At 37.2% G+C, this 23,726-nt stretch overlaps 1 protein-coding gene across 4 annotated transcripts in view; it reads left to right on the forward strand.

Moving 5' to 3' along the window:
• Positions 1–23,726, forward strand: part of LOC113547127 (collagen alpha-1(XIV) chain) — a 71,965-nt gene that overhangs the window by 42,689 nt on the left and 5,550 nt on the right. For all 4 annotated transcript variants that reach the window (XM_053236890.1, XM_053236891.1, XM_026947355.3 and 1 more), the window contains 24 exons: positions 945–1,074; positions 1,162–1,284; positions 1,689–1,838; positions 2,475–2,591; positions 5,546–5,692; positions 6,552–6,626; positions 7,827–7,966; positions 8,299–8,422; positions 8,830–8,973; positions 9,987–10,151; positions 10,269–10,307; positions 10,967–11,105; positions 12,459–12,601; positions 12,698–12,807; positions 16,216–16,374; positions 16,551–16,628; positions 17,435–17,521; positions 17,669–17,722; positions 17,844–17,939; positions 18,310–18,363; positions 19,482–19,535; positions 19,628–19,681; positions 22,497–22,568; positions 23,627–23,662. In XM_053236890.1, the coding sequence (XP_053092865.1) occupies positions 945–1,074; positions 1,162–1,284; positions 1,689–1,838; positions 2,475–2,591; positions 5,546–5,692; positions 6,552–6,626; positions 7,827–7,966; positions 8,299–8,422; positions 8,830–8,973; positions 9,987–10,151; positions 10,269–10,307; positions 10,967–11,105; positions 12,459–12,601; positions 12,698–12,807; positions 16,216–16,374; positions 16,551–16,628; positions 17,435–17,521; positions 17,669–17,722; positions 17,844–17,939; positions 18,310–18,363; positions 19,482–19,535; positions 19,628–19,681; positions 22,497–22,568; positions 23,627–23,662 (2,490 nt within the window). The remainder of the gene's footprint in view (positions 1–944; positions 1,075–1,161; positions 1,285–1,688; positions 1,839–2,474; positions 2,592–5,545; positions 5,693–6,551; positions 6,627–7,826; positions 7,967–8,298; positions 8,423–8,829; positions 8,974–9,986; positions 10,152–10,268; positions 10,308–10,966; positions 11,106–12,458; positions 12,602–12,697; positions 12,808–16,215; positions 16,375–16,550; positions 16,629–17,434; positions 17,522–17,668; positions 17,723–17,843; positions 17,940–18,309; positions 18,364–19,481; positions 19,536–19,627; positions 19,682–22,496; positions 22,569–23,626; positions 23,663–23,726) is intronic.

Raw genomic sequence — 23,726 nt, forward strand, 5'->3', positions numbered from 1 at the left:
CTGTAAAAAAGAAAATATCCAGAATCAGCAACACTGCTGGCACATGTTAAAAAAAAAAAAAAAAAAAAAGTTAACACCTGTGTGCTTTTGAGTGTTTCTGAAAAACAACAGGAGCTTATAGTTAGTTTTACAGCTCCTCGTAACATTTAATTTTTTTTAAAACATAAATTAAATATGTTTTGTCCAAATGTTTTCCTGTTTGTGATGTGTGCTCTTCAGAGACAAGGTGTGCTCTTCAGAGACAAAGTGAAAAATAATGTTCCTGAAAAGTTTAAATGTGTCTTTTCAATGTCAATAATTTGTTCAAACAAAAATAACTACAATGAGAAACTAGGGAGGTTTCTCAGAATTGTAAACTGTATACATAAAAAGTATAGAATAAATTGCATATTGGCTGATCATAAAGAAGATCATGACCTGGTGCGTGGTGTGTAAATCTGGTTTGTAGGTGATGTCTGAGTGTCTGAGTAAAATTCCATCCTCATTAATGAATAAACTGTGGACCTCTATTTGCTGCTCTGTTATCTGTAATCTATCCGATTATAGTGTATTCTGTAGGCACACGTAGTATGCCCATTAAGCATGTTGTAGTGTTAATATATTATGGTGTGTGTGTGTGTTTTTATATATATATATATATATATATATATATATATATATATATATATATATATATATATATATATGCATGTATGTGTGTGTGTACTGCTGTATATTGTAGTATAATTGTTCCCTGGTTAGGGTGATTGAAATCTGATTGCTGTATCGTGTGTAATTAGCAAATTTAATCATATCATTTGACTGCCAACTTTCCAAAGTCCAAAGAAGTGATTGGGTTTTAGTGCATTTACACTTGCATTTTTCTGATTCTGATTGTCCTGGTGTAAACAGACTCAAAAAATGAAGAAACTATAAACCTAAGTGCACTATTTCCTGTACTGTAGATGATGGTTCCTGGCAATCAGAACTCGGTGGTGCTGCAGCCGTTGCTGTCAGATACAGAATACAGAGTGAGCGTGACAGCCATCTATGCAGACGGAGACGGACCAGCCAGTACACGCTCCGCTCGCACATGTATGTGTCTAATCACTTTGGGATTGTGGGTAATGTAGAATGTATATTCAATCATTTGTACTTTCTCACTTTCTCGTCTCCCTTCAGTGCCTCTCATTGCTCCTAAGAACCTGAAAGTGTCAGAGGAATGGTACAATCGCTTCCGCATCACCTGGGACACACCCCCCTCTCCCACCATGGGATACAGGGTCATCTACCAGCCTGTCTCAGGTAAACACACATCCGCTTGCTTACTAGCATTGAGAGATATGATCTATTCTGCCATAATGCACGTAATGTGAATTAACATTACCATTGTCTGGATTATCCTTTTGCCATTCTACTGATGAGTGAGCAGGAGTATCATGGACATTTTAACAGCTGGTATATGTTCACAAACCGTATATTCTTCAACATACTTCAACATTTTTCTGGCTCACAGAACATATGTGTAATATTTTATTCTGTGAGACTGCATTGCATACTTCATATACTCCAACATCGATTATATTCAAATATTCTTTTCAATTAATTGAACTATTTGCAGGACATTTCAATTAAACGGCTGTTTTCCAGTTGGTGTGTGTTAGTTGGCATCATTGTGTGTGTGTGTATGTTTGTGTGTGTGTGTGCAGTACCAGGCCGGGCTCTAGAGACATTCGTTGGTGACGATGTAAACACCATGCTGATCTTAAACCTGATGAGTGGGACAGAGTACAGTGTAAAGGTCATTGCCACGTACACCACTGGCTCCAGCGACGCTCTCACTGGCAGAGCCAAAACATGTGAGTTCGCCAATAAAGTCCATGCATATGCTTGTGTTTCCTCTGAGGTATGTGAAGTAACTACAGTGTTGTCTGATGGGTGTGGCATCACTGCGATTCAATCTCTCCTGATGATAAAGCAAACGCTTTTCTGTTGCCTCACTCGGGGCACACACTTGCTTAACATAGTAAATTGATGGGTTTTTTTCCTACGAAGTGAAACAGTAATAAGATAATCTTTTAACACAAATCTCAGCATAACTATGTGCAATGGAGACAAAGGATAAAAAAACCCACTAGTTTAAAAAAAACCAAAAAAGTAATTTGTCATTTATTAATTGTTGTTCACTATAACTACACTTCTGGAAATAAATAGAGGCTGTTGCATGTTATGTACCAGTAAAGTGAATATAGTGAAGTCTGTTTTATATGTGCTCTCTGATGTATGACTAACAATTCTTTACACACCCTCCTTTATGCTTCACTCAGAATTTACACTCTACTCACACGGAAGCCATTTTATGTTGTGCTCATCAGTTCGTACAGATTTATATTCCATCAAGACCAATTAATTGTGTTTTCTGTTAGACCAAAAATAATCTATCAGCTCCTCTAATGTGCCTTTTTTTATCTCTGCCTCTCATTTTCTCTCTCTAGTATACCTGGGTGTAACTAATCTGAGCACCTATCAGGTACGAGTGAACAGTATGTGTGCTCAGTGGCAGCCTCATTCTCATGCCACCCAGTACCGTGTGTCCATCGAGTCTCTGCTCAGTGAGTATATTGGAAACTGACACCTTGGACACTTCTCAGATCACACCTTTGTTAACTTCCACATGCCACTTCCCCTTGAGGAAACAGTTTATGAGCTCAATAGTTTATGAACTCTAGTAGTTTATGAGCTCAAGTGAAGTTTGTTAAATGAGCCATTGGAGGCCTGAGGTATTGTTTTCCCTTTTTTAAAAATGGACAAAAATGGCAGATGAATCTAGCTGATGAATTATGAGTTAGGGCTAATTTCAAAAAGGGAGATTTATGAAACATATTGGAACACAGCAACAGATGTATTTTGCACCTACGGTATATTCAATTCAGTTTTATTTATATAGAACAGTGTCTATAGACTTTGTCACAAAGCAGCTTATAGAAACCCAGATGTAAATTGAGATCCCTAATGAGAAGCCAGAGGTGACAATGGTGAGGAAAACTCCCTGAAACAACATGAGGGAGGAACCTTGAGAGGAACCAGACTCAAAAGGGAACCCATCCTCTTCTGGGTGACATTGAATAGTGGGATTATAAATCATTACAGTATTCAGCTGTAGAAGAGGAAAGGCAAACAGCACTGTGTATGTTATAAGGATGTTCAGTATGAGCAGATTGTGAGTAAGAGCCCAGGGATGAGCACAGGACAGTGTTTATGATTACAGAAGCAGTTGATTCTGTAATGATTACAGAATCAGTGCAGAAATGATTTAGCAGAAACACACTAAATCACCGGAAAAGACCTCTTGCCTTTGTAAGAACTCCAAATAGAGTTTTGACTAAGATGGGTGTGTAGTTTTAGTTTTTAATACGGGTGAGGGTGGGAGATGGTTGTGGGTTATAATCAGGCACGCTCTCACTCTCTCTCATGGTGGGGATGAAGTACTGAGCTCTCGGTAAATCTACCCTCTGTAAAGAGAGACAAATGCCCGAGGCTCAGCCAAATATGAAAGGCACTCTGATCTTGCACACACACACACCCTCACACACTGCACTGCATATTAATGATATATTGAGGGTGGGACTCTCTAGGAACTTTGATTTGAGTTTGATTCAGAGTGCTAACATTGAATTTAAAACTATTATTTATGCATCTTGTTTATTTATATAGCCATTATGTCCTTTTTTTTTAACCAATATAACCAATTCTTTTAAAACATGTGATCATGTTTTCATAATATATATATATATATATATATATATATATATATATATATATATATATATATGTATATATATATATATATGTATATATAAGAGCATATGCAAAAGAGAATTATAGGGCATATAGGAATTTAATATTTTCCCAATCACTGTGTGAGCCTACTTTTTCCCACCCCACAGTGCATCTCCTACATATTGTACGCACAAAAATACTACAGTATAATACAAGACAGTGAGAGTGTGTGTGTGTGTGTGTGTGTGTGTGTGTGTGGGCATTGATAATCAGTGTGTGTCTGTATACTGTACAGCTGTGCTTTACTGATAGCAGTGAATTAGTGTAGGTTGTGTGAATAATGACTGCATGGTGATATTGATGGGAGCATACTGTTTGTCTCAGTATTGTAATACATAATAATCCCTCACTTTCACTGTGATGGATATGAGTGTTCCTGTTTGACTGAGGCCATGCTTCCTTCACTGAGATAGAGAGGCACTGAGGCTGCATCTTCTTCACTGAGACTGACAGGAAATGTAGTTTCAGTTGTATTTCTTGCAACAACTTTGTTGCTAATCAGCTTTATAGTAATCCAGGTCTAGACCTCTAATGGCCTAGCCAAAGAAACTGTGGCAAATGAGCAACTCTGAAGAAAACGAAATTCATTAGGAAGAAAGCTTTAGATCAGCCACGCTTAAAAGGAGGAACTAATGCGCCTCTGGCATTTTGATATTAAGTGCATGGTGAATAGCAGTATAACAATACTTAATCATTAAAGAGTAACAGTTCTGACTGTATTAATAAACAAGATGTTAGCCATAAGCACATTGAATTACAATATGAGCACAACATCGGACATGTTTAGGTAAAATGCAGCTTATAATTTGCAGCAGTTTTTAAGACACGTAAGACTCTTGGGCATCCAGGTGAGATTATTTGCTGCAGCAGGAAGGAGAACTGTAAGTGCAGATGGCTCCAAGAAGAAGAAGCAGAAGAAAGCACAGAAGCAATTTATCAGGATTGTGCATGGGTGTTATAACAGGCAGGTCAGGAGGGTGAGGATATGATGGCTGGGAAGACTGTCAAGTACATGGCCATATGTTGTGATATCTCATGTACCTAAAAATATAAGATAATAATTAGTGTCATGACCATTTTGGCACATACTACTTGATATTTTTAGCTAAATCACACGCTTTTTATTACCAGATAGTCAGGATTAAACACTCTTTGTTATTATAATTTTTACACATTTTAATATTTGATTATTTTTTTGGCTTAGTTATAGAGATACTCTTGAGCTAATTGGGTTTTTCTGTTTGTTCAGGCCCAAGGCTGTAATGCTGAAATCATATGTGCTAATTTCAGATTTCTACACAAGCTGTCAAGCTCACTGAAATGGTTCAGTCAATATGACCTGGGAATTGAGAAGATTAGGCACAGACTATAGGCTTCGGTCTAAGGAGGCAGAGAAACAGACACTTGAACATCAACATTTTTAGACCTGCTTTAAAAGAAAGGGTGCTCAGAGTGAGCTTGGAGGTAGTTCTATTCAGTTGATATGAAGAACCCATGGAATAGTATAGAAAAGACAAATGAACACATGAAACAATGTTCATGATGATTTTTAGGCTGACATGTTAGTAATTAGGATGTTAATAAAAAGTATTTAAATTCTTTTTCACAAGGCAGAGGCAGGTGCATGAAAAAACAAACTATTTATTAACAATAAAATCAGTCTAAACAGTCTGCATGGTCGCCTTTCTGATTTACAGTTGTTTATTGACACCGTTTTATATTACAGATGGCCAGAAGCAGGAAGTGAGGTTGGATGGCTCTGAAGCCAGGCATTGCTTTAGCGACCTGAATCCAAACACACAGTATAAAATCAGTGTTTATGCTCTGCTACAGGAGGCAGAGGGCCCTGCTGTCAACACCATCCAGAAGACACGTGAGTGTGTACTGCCAATGGCACCATGCCCATTATTTAAAACACACACATATACAGGAAGAGCTGCAACAGAGCTACTGTTATAGAAATGCAAGACCTTTGGACTGTATCTGTGCTCTGTATCGAGAATTGAACAGCATTGTGGTATAAAAGAAAATAATGAACACCTGCCTGCCAGTCAGTGACAAATATTTTTTTTATAAATATTTCATAGATTTTTAATGGTAACTGAATTAATATTGTCATAATAATTCTAACACATTTACTGCATTTCCTTATGTGCTGTATTCAATCACACAATCCAACCCATAGATGTGGCACTTCCAAGATTACTCACACCACAGGTTTAAGCTTGTGCACACACACTTATACACTCACGCTTACCCACAACCACTCAGGTGCACTCACACACATCCACACACCCACAGAAGTGATAATTACTCACAGCCTTTGTGAATGCGGTGAGGCAGCATATGGCAGCTCCCAGGCACATATTCAATTTATGACTTTGTTTTGAAGTAAGTGTAAAATTTGTGAAATGTAAAGCACGGTGGTGCTGGTTATCCTCATCATACACTTAGACAGATAAACACTCATCCACTGTCACTGATCTCATGAGACAGGAGGCTTGATCAGACAGCGAATCAGACACATAATCAGACAGATCACAGAGAAGAGAGATGCCATATCCTCACTTCACTTCCTAACCAAAGCAGTGTGTAGGCTATTGATTAACACTTTTAGAATAAATCCTCGACAGCTGGTGGTTTGAACTGTATAATCCAAACATTTGCCTGCTCATTCTCCTTCCTCTTCTGTCTCTCTTTGTTTATCTTTATCTTGGTGTGTGTTCTGGTAGTCCCGGTGCCCACCAGTCCTCCCACCAGGCCTCCAACCACCACGCCACTCCCCACCATCCCTGTTGCTAAGGAAGGTAAGCCTCAAAAACTGCAAATAAAAAGCTCCTCTAGTAAAATATAACATAAAACTAACATTCAAACAAAAACACAATGACATTTTAATGACATTTTAGCAAGCTAAATTTTTTTTATCTTCACTATATATTATAAAAACAATGGTGTCAGATTGTCTGCAGTAAACTTCTGCTGACTTTTAAAACTTTAAATTTAATGACATTGATTTTGTCAAAATTTTTAATTTTATCAAAATCACTCAATCAGAAACTCACACTTAAGAATAAACATCAGAGCATTACCATGGAAACACACAGCCTCTTATTATCGGTGTTAGACTTTCAGAGCTCAGTGCTGTGATGCTGAAAATCAGATTTAGTTTGAAGATGAGAGAAAGAAAGGGAAAAATTGTTATTATTATTATTATTATTATTAATAGTAGTAGTAGTGCTTTTATAATTGTTAATATTTGTATTACTATTACTAATAGCCCTAGCTATTATTATCATTCATTATAACAGCATATATTTTTATTCATATAGTAATAGTTAGTAGTTTGTTTTAATTATTGTAGTACTGTAGTGCTTATTTCTGATCTAAAATTTTTGCAGCCAGGAACCCTTTTAACTGTAAAGTAAATTTCATTGACACCCTCAGCACATATTTATTTAATGAACACTATCCATCTATTTAAATATTAGTCTTTTTATACAATAATATTCTGGCTATTTACTGGAGTTAGAGACCTTTGTTATTCCTGAACAAGTTGACATTATGTAAGGCTGACATTACATAGACATTATATATATATATATATATATATATATATATATATATATATAATTTATATATATAAATTAGTGTCTGTGTTAAACCCATTCAGTTCAGGTGACCAGTCAAACAAGTAAATAGCTATGAGTATGTAATATAATAAACAAGGATTATGGGAAATGGTGGTTTTCCTGTAAAAAAAAAAAAAAAAAAACAGACTTCCTGGCTAGCTCCTTCTATGAAGTTCTATTAAGAACTTCATATTAAGAACAGTAAAAAAAAACTTTTACTGCAGTTCATGTTCTACTCTGTTTCATTAACTCAGCAGTCAGTCAGGACAACTTAATTTTCTCTCTCTCTCTCTCTCTCTCTCTCTCTCTCTCTCTCTCTCTCTGACACACGCACACACACACACACTCTCTTTCTCTCTTTTTCTCTCCATCTACCAGTTTGCAAAGCCGCGAAGGCAGATCTGGTGTTTTTGGTTGACGGCTCATGGAGCATTGGTGATGACAACTTCCTAAAGATCATCCGATTCCTGTACAGCACAGCCGGAGCGCTGGATGAAATTGGACCTGGAGGCACACAGGTCAGAAAGCACAGAATTTCTGTTATTAAACTCATTACATTTGCGTTCACATTTAGTCATTCGGCAGATGATCTCACCTGTATCTAGTGCCACATCTCAATTAAACACCATTTCCATATCTAATGTATAAATAGATGGATGGAACAGAGGATTTGAGATAACAATAGGTTCATCACTTTTCAGTATCAGGGCATTCTCTCTCTCTCTAGTACATGCTCACACACACACACACGCATATACATATATACATATATGTATATGTGTGAGTGTGTGTGTGTGTGTGTGTGTGTGTATGTGTATATATATATCTCTGTGTCTCTCACTGACTACAGGTGGCCATAGCCCAGTTCAGCGATGATGCTCGCACCGAGTTTAAGCTCAACTCATATGATAACAAGGAGAGTCTTCTGGAGGCCATTCAGAGGATTTCATATAAAGGAGGCAACACTAAAACAGGTAGACTTATCTCTCCTGAACCTCTGTAATGTCCAGCTGTAATCCAGCTGCATATGAGCATTCAAGGGACTGTAGTGATGTCATGCATTATAATTACCTTCTTTTAGTTTCTTGTGTGTAATGTGTGTCATGTTATTTCCAAAGCATTAACTCGATAATTTGGCCAAAATCACAACTATTTCATCCCCAACTGTAGTCAGATATTTGTATCTGAGCTAAGTGAGCTATATTATCATCCAAATCCAATTAGGCCACATCTTCTACCTGATAAGCCTGATGTTTGCACAAAGTTACATCAAATTAAGTGCAACAAAAGTAAATCAAACAACTGCATGAACCTTGGTAACATATAACTCTCTGAAAGATGTGTGACTGATGAACTTTGAACTCTGACCTCTATTGTGTAGGAAGAGCTATGCAGCATGTGAAGGATGCAGTCTTCACCAGGGCTGGAGGAACCAGGAGGGGCGTGCCCAAAGTGCTAGTAGTGTTGACAGACGGCCGTTCCCAAGACGACGTCAATAAAATCTCCCAGGAGATACAGATGGAAGGTGAGTTACCTGTGTGTTTACATTTACATTTATGGCATTTGGCAGACGCCCTTATCCAGAGTGACTTATGATAGTGCTTTGAAGTCTATCAAAAATACATTCTGATATTGGCTCACTAGGTCACAAACTAGGAATACCATCAGTCCAAAACTGTGTGTCCATGTGTTTCTGTCTGCCACTGTCAATAGAGCTGATTGTATATCTTTAGGTCTACTGCCTGACTGTGTCTAATAAATGTTCATGCATTAAAGTAAGTGACATAAGGAAAAAACTCCAAAACAAAACTTTAAATATGTAGTGTATATATATATATATATATATATATATATATATATATATATATATAGCTACAGGCAGCAATAAAAATATAAAACAAAGTGCTGCAGAATAAATAACAATTGTAACATATAATGTGTGTACATATATATATATATATATATATATATATATATATATATATATATATATATATGTATATACACATTATATGTTACAATTGTTATTTATTCTGCAGCACTTTGTTTTATATTTTTATTGCTGCCTGTAGCTATATACATTTATTCATTTCATTTTGTTATTACTTTATGCCCACTGATTCTTTTCTTTACTGCCTATTTCCGGTTGTAACCAGAACCAACTGTAACAATGTGTTAACACTATTTTATAAAATCTGACCACAGGATGAATTCAGATTTATTTGAAATATCAAGTGAAATTTATTTCTATTTATTTTTCTGTATTTGTATTGATTAGAAGAATAATGGCCAGAATCAGCTTAGAATACAGTGATGGTATGGACAAGCAGATGGAAGGACACTGTTGTTATATCCTAGTAGAACACATTTCTACCGGTCAGATTGTGTGGATGGATCTGATCTTCTGTCTAATATTTATATTCCAGATAATGAAGAATAACCTTTTGCATTATTTGCAAATGTAATGTCTTGTACTGTGATTTTATTACTGGACAGATCTCTAGTTCTTGAGATAATAAAGTTCCTAACTAACTCCAGGTTACATCGTGTTTGCGATCGGTTTTGCCGATGCCGACTACGGAGAGCTGGTGAGCATCGCCAGCAAACCCAGCGAGAGGCATGTGTTCTTCGTGGATGACCTTGACGCTTTCCGAAAAATTGAAGAGAAACTCATTACGTTTGTCTGTGAGGCTGCATCGGCAAGTAAGTCTCTAATCCAAATATGTGTGTTGATGTGCAAAAATCTATGTGTGTGTGAATGAGTGATTTTGGAGTTGTGTATTATAGTCTCTGAATGATTTATTTTGTTGTGTTTTGCAGCTTGTCCTTCTGTAGCAATGAGTGGCAGCACATTACCAGGTCAGGTGTACAAAATGCTAGCATATAGATACAAACTGATAAATACACATAATAGTTTATCCATACACTAATATTATTTACACCAGAAGGTATAGGTGTTGATTCATTTGTATTGATTTGTATTGTATTTGTACTGAGGGCCACATAAACAGATTAAAAACAGTGTTACTTATAATCATTGATATGGTAAGTGTCAGGAGGTTCCCCGACATGGCAGTGGACTTTGTTTTCCAGTTTCTCATTAACATAACAAGGTGCCTTTTTTGTCTTATTAACATCAAGAGAGAAAAGAGAGGCTAGTGAGGGAATGACTGTTTATAGCTGTTATAATGTAAGTGATAAAAAACTGGTCTCATGGATGTTATAGTGACATTAAATGAACTATAGAAGACTTTAAAAAAGACTTTAAATGTGTGAATCCCTTTAACTGGCACAATTAGTCATTTTAACTGTGAAAATAAACAGATGGAATGTAAAAATTGTTTTTTTATTTTTTTGAGAAGTTCTTTTTTTCTTGTATGGATTGTTGCCAGGTAATTTCTAACATGTCTTCCAAAATCATCAAAATATCGGCTTGAACAGTTTTTCTGTCTTCTTTCTCTCTCTCTCTCTCTCTCTCTCTCTCTCCCTCTTTTACACACACACACACACATACACAGGTTTTAGAATGATGGAAATGTTTGGGCTGGTGGAGCATCTGTACAGCAATGTGGCGGGTGTTTCCATGGAGCCAGGAACCTTTAACAGCTTTAGTAGCTACAGACTTGCCAGTGATGTCCTGCTGGCACAACCCACCAGGTGCACACACACAAACACACACTCACACACACACACACACACACACACACACACACAGATAGATAGATAGATAGATAGATAGATAGATAGATAGATAGATAGATAGATAGATAGATAGATAGATAGATAGATAGATAGATAGATAGATAGATAGATAGATAGATAGATAGATAGATAGATAGATAGATAGATAGATAGATAAAACAAATCTCCCACAAGGTCAACACCCTCAAATATTCCTATCCTATCCTTGATCCCAACCAAAATATAAACACACACAACACATTTGTCTGCCTCTGTATCTGTACATCAAATGCTATTATGATATTCTGGGCTCAGTAGACAGTACATAATGTTTATTTAGCCTTTTCATTGTCCTCCGTTCTCTGCACAATTACAAAGCTCTACAGATCGTAGTGCTGCATTTAACATTTCCTTCTCACTTTGATGTGGAGACAGTGTTATAACCTATACAATCACGCTGATACACTACACTGCTTGTTAGCCTGCTCCAACACACACACACACACACACACACACACAGATATGGTGAGGGTATCACAGGTTGTTACAGCAGACTGGTAAATAAATAAACAAACAAACAAATAGATAGATAGATAGATAGATAGATAGATAGATAGATAGATAGATAGATAGATAGTTATACTGTACACATTGGAAACACATATTTCAATCAAGGTAAATTGGTCTTGATATCAAAAATATTTTGTTCGATTTTGTTATCTTAATCTGAGAGAAGGGATTCCAGGTTTTCAAAATATAATAACATGGGGTCCCACATACACTTTATTTCATTTTCTTATTGAAATTGTGGTTAGAGAAATCTTGGTATAGACTACCGGCACAAAAAAGTGAAGAAAATTTTGAGAGGACACAGGCAGGATCCTCTAGTCAACATCAGATGTTGGAATTGCAATAAAAAGAGGACAAATACTAAGTATAAAAGAACAAGTGATCAATAGAGTCTATCTGAATGTGTACATTAATAGAATAACAAATGACATACTCATCCTCTCGCTCTCTCTCGCACTCAAGAATCGACAATTTATTGACAAACCTTTTGACTTTACATGTAGTCTTGTCCCACAGTCATCATCACTCACTGAATAACCAACACATACTGTATGTACTGTAGATGTACAGACATAAAGTGATAAGCCATACCTGCAAAGATGGAGGAAACATACTAGCACACACCTAACCCCAAACTGTGAAACAGAAGAGAAAAAAAAGATAGATAGATGATAGACAGAAAAAGAACCAAGCAATCTATACTCACACACACTTATCTTTTGCTTGTGTTTGACCCCTGTGTTAACTTTTTGATTATAGGTTCATCCACCCTGAGGGTTTGCCCTCTGATTATACAATCATCATGGTGTTCCGCCTGCTGCCCCAAACCCCCCAGGAACCCTTTGCATTATGGGAAATTCTCAACAGTCGAAACGAACCCTTAGTGGGCGTCATCCTAGACAGTGAGTAGAGTGTGTGTGTGTGTGTGTGTGTGTGTGTGTGTAGAGCATGTTATTAAGTTTTTTCTTGTGTTCTATTTCTTTGCTATCTGTGTGCAGATGCAGGGAAGACGCTGACATTCTTCAATAATGACTATAGGGGTGATTTTCAGACTGTAACATTTGAGGGTCCTGAGATTAAGAAACTCTTCTATGGCAGTTTCCACAAGGTGAGTACTCACAAACTCCAATATGCTCAGTTTATCAAACTGTCAAAAATAAGGAGACACAAATAGCTTTAGATGTGCAGAGCAGAGCTGTGCTGCTCTAGGAGACACTTCACTTAAATTCAACTCTGACCCAGTTTACTCTGAACTTTTTTAAAAAAAAAAAAGAGCCCTCATATGTGATGCAGCAAGGACAGGTGTTTTCTCCCATCTTCTCCAAAGGATGACTGAAGGCAGAACTTTATTTTGTTTGAGATTTAAATTTACCAACATGCATAATGAGCTAGCCTTGTTTTCAAACACATCTAGATGACGTATCACCACTTCAGCCTCATTTTAAAAGTGTTTATCATTTTTACAGTATGCATAACATAGCAGTGAGCAAAGCACAAGATACTGATCATCTGAAAGCAGCCTTACGGATGTGATTAGTTAGTATCTGAAACTCAAATAAAGTAAACACCAGTATGCATTAAAAATAAACTGTCTGTAAATCATTTACGTATTACTTCTAGTATAACCTTAACTTCTTACACTATTAGAACATTAGTTTCTCACTTTAGTGATTTACCTTCACCTCACATGTTTTTTAAACTACTATGACTCATTCAGTAACTACAGTGTAACTAATATGATAGATATGTAGTTGCTGGGGTGAGGACTGTAATTCTGGACATATTGAGCACGTTGGACAACTGAGATAAAGGCTATCACATTTTGAAGGTATAGGTGATAATATTACATTTATAATGTTAATAAATTAGTCAGCTTAGTGGGTAGTAATAATGGAATTAGTAGAAATAAATCATAAAAAAGTTCAAAAGAAAAAAAAGTGTGTGTGTGTGTGTGTGTGTGTGTGTGTGTGTGTGTGTATACCTGACAATTGAAGTCTCAGCTTTTTTGGTGCATTCAACATTCAGTAGCCTCCTCCTTACAATATTATCTATACAAAACACACTGTACATTACTGTTGAGCCTGCAGAGTGTGTGTGTGTGTGTGTGTGTGTGTGTGTGAAGGGCAGGTGGAGGAAAGCTTTCCTTCCTGGTCCAATTCCTCTGTAATCCCCATCTTCCAGGTTGTCATAATGGAATTATTGCAGGTTTTCTGTTGGTCATGCACACTGAAAAAAAAAGGAATATACAGTTGGTCAGATTTAAGAGAACATATTATGTATAGTTTGCATAAAAATATTAAGTTTCTCATCAAAATGTGATTTCATTGCTTATAGTAAATTTAATTTAAACAAGTTTCTGATTACTAGTTTGGATTATGTAGAGTGAACATGAGCAATTCACATAGTATTAACGTTTTCCAATAATGTTATAATAAGTAATAAAAAAGTAAAAAATGTAAAGTAAAATAAATGTTGTTGCACAATTTATGTGTTTGTATAAATTTTTTATAGAATTATCTGTGTGCTACCATGCTACCACGTCTAAGCTAGCTTTCACTCACTGAGGAAGCTCTTCCATGCCAGTCTGCTGTAATAGAGATCAAGAGCAAACACATTTTGATTAAAGATATGTGGGAAGCACAAGTGACATCAAACATGACTGATTACAGTAGGATGCCAAAGCTATTATAGTAATCAGCTGGAGAGGAACTAAGCAGAAGCAAACACAATAAATAGGTGCTGAGTGAACGTGTAAGTAGAAATGCTAGATATGCAAATGGGAGCCAGTGCCAGAGCTGATGCAACACACTTGGCAGAACACTATTCTGCTCAGCCTATGCCAGTTTCAAAACAAACAGGATGGGAAATATAACATTTAACTTTGATTGGTTAGGTTCCCTGGTGGATGAGTGGCTAGCATTCGGCACTCTCATTGCTGTGGTCTGGGTTCAATTTCTTGTCAGGGAACCAACCCCAGCCACTGGAGGGTTGCACGAGACAGTGCACTCTCAGTGCCAGTCCCAAGCCCGGAAATGGGGAGGGTTGCGTCAAGAAAGGCATTCGGCGTAATACTTGTGCCAGAAGCAATATGTGGATGGGTGATCTGCTGTGGCAACCCTGAACAGGAGCAGCCAAAAGAGGGGGGAAAACTTTGCTTGATTGGTTAAAAAAAAAAAAAGTTATGAAGGAAATGGTGCTCAAAGTTGGGCTTTACTCTTTGGAGCTTTGGATCATATGTCAGTAAAGTTTTCAGTTGCGCTTTTAAAACATTTAATGTAGATCAATATTTTAGCACATCACAGTTGTAAGAAATTTCTTTTATTACACGGTGACTACAGATAGGAAGGAACACTTTTCTGGCCAGCTAATTTTAAAAGAAACATACAACCAACTCTTATGAGAGTATTATCACACTCGCAAGTAAAATCATGAATCAGAATGCTTTTGTTTTTGGTTTCATGGTCGCAAGGCCAGAACTAGGTATAAACCCCTTTAGTGATTATAAATAAAAAGAGATTCGTGCACAACTTGCAGAAAGCCCTGAGTAGCCTAGCAACCTGGTGATACTTTTATGATCCGGCTGAAGACTTTATCAAGAATTTTATTTAGGAATCAGGTTGACAGTAGTTAATCTAATAATGTTATCCACTTATTATTATGGATTAGCACTAAATGACAAAATGAACACTTTCAGATGGTGTAACTCTTATGGCCTTTGTCGTGGCACTGAAAACCAAGGTGGTGCCCAAAAACATTATATGCTCATGTACATTATAGGCAGCTCCTCAGTAAGAACATGAGCTAGATAGCTAGCATTAGCTAACTAGTTTCTTGATGTAGATTTTAGGCAAGCAATATAGGTTAGCTAAAGCCTGATAAATTCTTAGTTAGCATGCAGACTTCACTGATATGATAGTTATCTGAGTTAGCTGAGATGAAATCAGCACTGCAAAGACAGAGCTCATCGGATCAGTTATGTCTCCTAACTTCCTGTAACCACAACCATCTTCTGTTGGTTTGGAAAGGTGTCCGATTCAATAATATGAAGTAAAAATGAATGAATTCATGAACACTTTTCTAATTCTGACACCCAACAGCACAGCACAATATTTTGGAACACAAATTCTGTCTTGCTCTTAAAAATACTCCACACATATCTAAATGTGATGTCCTGTACAAATTGATTATAATTACTAAAGACATCCTTCTGTAACATTATTTAACAGATATGTTATTAGAAATCTGCCAGTACCTATGACAACATTCTTGTTTAACCTCCTTTGTCAAGGTGTCATATTTAACATTTAACCACATTTTTTTGCCTGTCTTTCTGACTGGTCTCTGCTCTATTCAAGGCTGTTATTTGTCCTGCTTGAGTCAATAGAGATATATATGAGATAAAGATTACATTTACTGTATGTCTCTGGTGCATTTGCTATCCTTCTTTTTGAGGCCTAATAGGGTAACTGTAAAGTAAACAATTTTGTAATGTGTGTGTGCGTGTCTGCGTGTGTAGTTGCATATAGCAGTGAGTAAGACACTGGCGCAGGTGATGGTGGACTGTAAACTTGCTGGCGAGAAGCCCATTAATGCTGCTGGCAACATCACCACTGACGGCATGGAGGTTTTGGGCAGAATGGTCCGATCCCGAGGAGACAGGGACAACTCTGCACCGGTATGTGTGTGTGTGTGTACGCTCTTGTTTATATGTAAAGGATATGTGTGACTGAAGGTTGTACTTTTGTACCTCTTAATCTGTAAGTTGTGAATATTGATTGTGAAAGATGTAATAAATGTACTCAGGCCTACAAACCTGTGGTCTCAAGTGTGTGTGTGTGTGTGTGTGTGCAGTTTCAGCTCCAGTCATTTGATATTGTGTGTAGTACATCATGGGCTCGTCGAGACAAGTGCTGCGATCTTCCTAGTCTGGTGAGCTCATTGTCAAATCACTGTAGATATATGTGTGTGTGTGTGTGTGTGTGTGTATCTGTGTGTGTTGCTTTGTATTATGTCGACAGATTGGCCAGAAACGTAATGTACTGTAGCTCAGTTTAAATATAGTCAGTTAACCAAATTATGTTTGGTGTCTGAAGTTTACTTGTTTTGCATGTAAACTGTGCCTGTGTGGTTTTGACTCTGTATTTTATCCGGCCAAAAGGACTTCACTCACAGAGCTCAAAGTAATTATAGGAACCATCTTGAAGCTGTATTATTTCTTCCTTAGCAGGGATTGGTAAAGTATCAGACTAGGCAGGACCTGTGGCCAAAAGTTTGAAACAGAATTCTTTGTTATTGAGGATTCAAAGGATATCCAAATTGTAACTTTTTAAACAGGGGATTATTCTGCTATTTTATTTAACTGATTCACATTGTGCTTGCATTTTGAGGCAGCTGTGATTTAGACCTGCATTTTGCATGATGCTAAAAAGGTGACTGTTAGCTTCCTGTTCTTCTTAGCGGCATTAGCCTTGTAGCCACAAAACTAACAAAACTAAATTCAGGCACAAACATGTCTCCAATACATTTTAAATAGGGGATTTGTGTAAATTTCATTTCTGAGGACATTTTGGTACAGAAGTAGATGTATGGAACTTAAATAGCATATTGAAATATATTAGAATGTAGAGTCCATAGTCATGTGATTTTTCAAATCATACTGTTGCTGGTTTATTGTTGTAGTTTTTATTTTTGTTCTTATTTATTGCTGTTGTTGTTTATGTCTTTGTTGACTTAAGAGGAAGGAGGCAGATTGTCCGGCACTGCCTCGAGCCTGTACATGCACTCAGGACAGTAAAGGCCCTCCTGGTCCACCCGGACCACCGGTATGCACAGGGCTACACACAGAATGTTGTCTGACACACCCACAAATAGGTCTGATGGACATTTTCTTTAAATTCTTTCCCCAAAATTAATTAAAAACTCAAATTATTTTGTATATGTGTGTTTGTGTGTGTCTGTTCACTTCACAGGGAGGTCCTGGTATTAGAGGGGCAAGAGGAGATCGAGGAGAGCCCGGCCCTGTGGTACAGTCTGTTTATTAATGTCTGATCTGTTATACATCACCAAACAGTGCGAGTGTAGTTGTCATTTTCTCTCTCTCTCTCTTTCTCTCTGTGTGTGTGTGTGTGTGTGTGTATATCACAGGGGCCAGTGGGCCCAGTTGGAGAATCAGGTGTACCAGGACCTCAGGGCCCTCCCGGCCCCCAGGGGCACAGTGGGCGATCCATCAGAGGCCCTCCGGTAACACACACAAAAAAAACCATGTTTATACACACATGCACAGCACTGTGTTGTTAGTCTCCACAATTAAATGTGTCACAGTTAAACTCCCTGCACATGCTGTGTGCTTTTTACAGCCATGGTTTTTCTGGTAGATTTGATAGAACTGATAAATACCTGACAACATTTGTTATTATTTACTTGCAACCTGCTCATTTAGGACCTGAATGTGCTTCTGAGCTCTTCACAGAAGTGACCTTAGACGGTGTACTGTGGGGTGTTTAAAGTTATACTTATGTATGACCAATGAATAACCTTGACAACAGTGGCGGGGATAATCCAGAAATAAATGTGCGTCAAGGTGTATGTGTGTGTGTGTGTGTGTGTTTAGGGTGGTCCAGGTGAGAGAGGGGAAAAAGGTGAAGCAGGACCTCGAGGTACTCAGGTAAAAGCTACGCATCTGCCTAAACTCCAACCTTTCACACAGTGTGAATAATAACTGAATAATAACCTGTAAGTTTAAGGGTTAACAAGATCAGGTTCTGTACAACAATGTTTTTTTGCAAGAATCCACAGAAAATTTCAGAAGTAACAGGTACATCAGGTAATCAGAAAATGTACTGCAGGTGTGTGAAATTGTTACATACTATATATTGTATGTTTTACAGCCTGTGAAAACCCTTCACATGGTCATTTTTTAAATTGTCTTCCACTATATATAGTTCTGAAAATGGAAAATGGTATTTTCCTGAACTGAAATATGTTTCTCTTCCATGTGTATCTCAACCACAAGTACTTTAAAATCTGTTTACCACCAAAAGTGAAAACGGGAGAAAATTGCATTTAGAGATTTCATTCCAATTCCACTGAAGGATGCTCTGCTTATCTCTGCATTTACAAATAAATTAATCTACTAATGGAAAAACATTACTGACAAATTTTAAATAATTATCAGGTTAGGAGTTCTCACTTTGATTATTAGCATCATCCACATTAGTCTCTGTCTCCATCATCTGAGGTAAAAATCACTCACGACGTTTGAACACAAGCCTCGTTGTCATCTCTTTACTCTAATATCTGTGTTATTATCTCTGCTCGGTGCTGAAATAATCACAGTATTAATATGTTTTATTAGGTCATTTAAACAATTTAAAACTTTCTCCGCTCTTGTCTGTGCAGAGTGTGTAAGTGTTTTTCTCTGTTTTGATGATTCTGATGTAACGTTGTGAAAGCTGGTATGTGATTACAGACTGAACTGATTAGGGTTATGTCCATGATGCGATGGTACATAGATATCCAACAACTTGATCAAAAAGCACACTGATAGCTAGCAGCACTTTAGGTAGACTGATTGTATTTACTGCTGCGTTTGGTAAACTAACTGGCTTCTTGATACAGAAATGATACTGTTGACACTGGAAATGTTCCTGAAAGCCACAGTGGCCTGTCTGTCTCTGCATGTCATACACTGTATGTTTATATGTCAAGCAGCTTTCTGCAAATTGTGTCTCACAGTAAAGTTTTTGGGATCACACACTTCTCTCATTCTGTATTTCACTACAGGGCGTTCCAGGAAACCCAGGATCCCCAGGGCGGGACGGCCCTCCTGGACCCAGAGTAACGTTTCTCTCACTCGTGATTGGTTTATAGATCTGTCGGAATATGTAGCATTAGCTGTGATTGGCTAACGAGTGTGTTCTGCTTCACAGGGTTTGCCGGGTAACGACGGACCACAGGGCAGAGCGGGGCCTCCCGGAACTATTGTGAGTACACAGATATGTGTACACAAACACACTGAAATGCATTTATAAAAGGCTAGCATGCATAACAGTACACAGCATGCAAGTTTTTTTTTTTTTTTTTTTTAACAAGACCGCGTTTTTGCGAGGGAAATGCTTCACATTCCTACACTTTACATAAATTCTCCTACTCAAACGTTTTCAAATAGGGATCTACAGTGTGTGTGGATGTTTAAGTGCATGTAGAGCAGAATGCAGAGTGCTCAGTCCTTTCAGCTGTGCAGATACCTAAAAGCACTTCACAGATAAAAATGTTTAGAAAAGCCTAGAAATTATCTGGCATTAAAAATTTCCATTGCCCTCTGATGAGTTTTGGATATGAGCCACAGCACCATCGCCCTTTTTGCAAGGAGCCTTGTTTATTGTTTAATAGAGATAAGAGCTAATGTAGCCTCCATTAAAAGAACTTCAGGTGAACTGCGCTGCTAGTCAGATTTTGTTTTTGACATTTAGCATGCCTGAAACTCACTCAGAAAATGTGTAAAATATGTAGTATTTTTCTGTATTTTTAATTTTTTGTTTTTAATTGAGTAATTAATATCTTGACCTGATGGTTCCACAAAAAGTCATTAAGCTACACTTTTACCTTCATTGGGAAATCCAGATTCCATATTAAATCAGATTAATATGCAAACTGAAATCCATACACATTCTGACTGCCTTTTGCATATCTTTTTTTTCTTTTTCAGTGTTATGCAGTGACAGTTTTTTTTTCTTTGCCCAGTCTATGCACACCAATTATTTCCCAATAAGGAATAAATCAATAAAGCACACATTTTTTTACATTGTTTAGGTTGACTTTTAAATCTATATTTTTATACTGCTCATAAATCATTTTACAGTATATGTAAGAAATCCTTTCATAAATATGAGCCACCATTTTATTTGTTGTCAAAGGATTACGTCCTACTGATATACCATTGAAGTGAAGTCATTTTTCTGACTTATATCATGCTAACATACAGTATTACACAATCAAGCAAGATACACACATAAAACAAAATTGCATGAATACAGAGAAACCGTACATTTATGGTGGCAACTGTAGTTTAGATTCTAAAAACAAAAAGGGGATGTGCAATTCCAGCAATGTGACATTTACACTCACATTGGCTAACAAATATCTCAGAGCAGAGGCAAGCTAGAGATCAATGAATCAATTTGAATATGTTGTCATTTAACCTCTAGAGGACAATGCAGACAAATCTTAAAAACCCATGTATTGATTTACATGTTTCAAACGCATAGCAATTTATCAGTGTTATGGATATGACAACAGACAAACATTTGCGGGAGACTACACATTTTCTACAGACTCAATTTCAATTTTAAAGACCATCACAGAAAGCATCATTCGTAGAACATGAAAGAGACTTTTCTTGTTTTGGGAATACATCATTAAAACATAACTGGCATTATGAATGAGACATTTTTGCATTATTGATGTGTTGTGTCTGAACCAGTATCCCAGATATTTGATGTATTAATGAAGTAATTTTCTCTATAATTCAACTAGGGAAGTTAAATACAGTGAAATATGAGTGAAAGTCATTAACATGAGTTAACATTTTAATAGTCGTTTTGTTCCTGTGCTCACACTTTTTTTCGATGGTAAGGTTGACAAGGGTGACATCTTTCTATAAATTCAGTCCGTGCTCTGTTAAGGAGAGTTTAACCCTGTAACCTGGCCTTCCCTCAGCGGGAAGTGACCCCCGTTGTTTTTAGAGGATTGCTGCTTCACAGCTCTTGAATGAAAAAGATGTTGCTCTAGTTTGTGAGTGTGGACTTTTTTATTTCATCATCAAACTGCTGGATAAATACTTTGGATGCTTTGTTGTACTGCGTGCTGTATTGATTGCTTTGTCATTTTGCACAACTGATCAGCAGGTGCATTTTCTTAGCTATGGTTGTTCATGTGATGATATAGTCTGTCAATAACTTACAAACAAGGTTAAAGAGTTTCAAAGTAATTTAATTCAGTTCAAAGCAGCTTTACAGAAATCCATATGTAGATTTAGATCCCTAAAACTCCCTGAGACAACATGAGGAAGAAACCTTGAGACAAAACAGATTTAAAAAGGAACCCAGCCTTTTCTGCACTGGATAGTGCGATTATACATCTTTACAGTGTACACATGTAGAATATGTCCTGGGACGAGCACAGGACAGTGTTTATGATCAAAGCAGCAGTTTGTAGATACAAATTTATAGTATCCTGGTGAAATTATCCACTGAGGCAAGAGAGAGAATTAAACTGATTTTGGGATGTGCAAATCTTTAGAGTATCCATACGGATAATGAATGCTTTTGTTATTACTGACATATTTGAAGGCACAGGGAATTTCAAGCATGGAAAACAGGAAATGTTAATTTTATGAGCTGAAATTCTGCCCTGAAAAGAGATAGGTATGTGGACCTCACAATCCTAGGTCTTTATTTAAGCCATGCAGAACCTTAATGAAGTTTTCTTTGACAACTCTCTGAGGATTAGAATAAACAGTGATCACTCTTTCATCTCTTTTGCCCATAGTCTTACTATGTGGGCTTTTTCCTGCCTCGTCTATGTTTAGAATGTTAACACTAGAACAACCGTTTCTGGCATGAAACTTTAAGCTCTCGCGGCAGAGCAGTCACATCTTTCACAAGGCCGTCTTCTCTTTGATCTCACAGTCTTCCCTCTTTCATCCCACCACCATCCCATAAAGAAGCACTGACTTTGTCTCTTTAATCTGGAAGTCAGTGCCTCTGTGTTATTACAGCTGCTCTGTGCTCTCTGCAGGGAGGACCAGGAGCTCCTGGGGCACCGGGTCAGAATGGCCCTCCAGGACCCACCGGCGATCAGGGACCCCCAGTAAGAACACAGTGGAATGTTTGTGTGTTGTATGTTTAATGTATGTCAGGTCCAAATGGTCATAACTCTATTTTTCACACTATAATGCATGTCGGATTTCCCCCTCTCGGATTTGCCTTAATTTAATATAATATGACCATTTATTGTTATTTTTATTGGTAGGCATGTTACTCAAGCAGTTACTGAAAGTTTATAGGAAGGTATACTTTTGTTAAATTGGTGCTAACATAACACAGAACATCCCATAGCAACTCTAGTGGAAATTTTAAAAAGCTACTTAGAAAGTTCATTACAATATTTCAGCATTTAATGACTTTTTCCCTACATACAGATTAAGACTGCAGCAAAGGCTTCAACTCAGGGAGCAATACAGAAATACAGAAGATCCTAGAATACAGCCTCTAAAATTTTTAGAGGCTGTAAAGGCATTATGCAAAATAAAATTCCTGTTATATTAATGACTTATACAATTAAATAATTGATAGGTCTTTTTTTTCTCTAAGCAGACAGAATGGTGTAGTGTGTTTTATACTCCAGAGTGACTTAATTTCCAAACCCTAGTATTTTTATGAATCAGTTTGGACTTTAGGAATTTGAGGCACAAAAATCTCTATAAACCATGATTATTTGATATAGCTAGAACCACTATGAAGTACTTTTTGCTCTTTACTGCTGCTACTTCATGCCAAGTGGTTTGACAAATATCTCATGTACAGCATCTGATCTCATCTGGAATGTGATAATGCCCTTAAAATTGCGGCAGAGTGTTTAGAAAGTGTGAAAGATTTTACTCTAGAGCTGGAGTTGCATTGTCATTTTTAGATACCTAGTCCCAGTGCTGACACCTTGTGCAGCTCACATGAACACACATTATTAATTCATTTATTCAGCTTCAGTAAGCTCTTTATAGCAAGCCCCTGGTCAGGGTTGTGGTGGATCTGGAGTCAATACCGGGAACACTAGAAGTGAGGTGGGAATACATCATGCAGGACTGTATATGTGTTTATTATAGGGATGACAAAAATATGAACTTGAACACCTCTCTTTGTCTGTCACAGGGCCTTCCAGGTTCGAAAGGAGAGAAGGGAGAACGAGTAAGTGATCTCATCTTTACCCTCATAAAGTTCATTAAATTTTTCTTTTTCTTATTTTTTTCTG

Source organism: Pangasianodon hypophthalmus, chromosome 9, assembly GCF_027358585.1.
Source record: "Pangasianodon hypophthalmus isolate fPanHyp1 chromosome 9, fPanHyp1.pri, whole genome shotgun sequence".
Lineage (NCBI taxonomy): Eukaryota > Metazoa > Chordata > Actinopteri > Siluriformes > Pangasiidae > Pangasianodon > Pangasianodon hypophthalmus.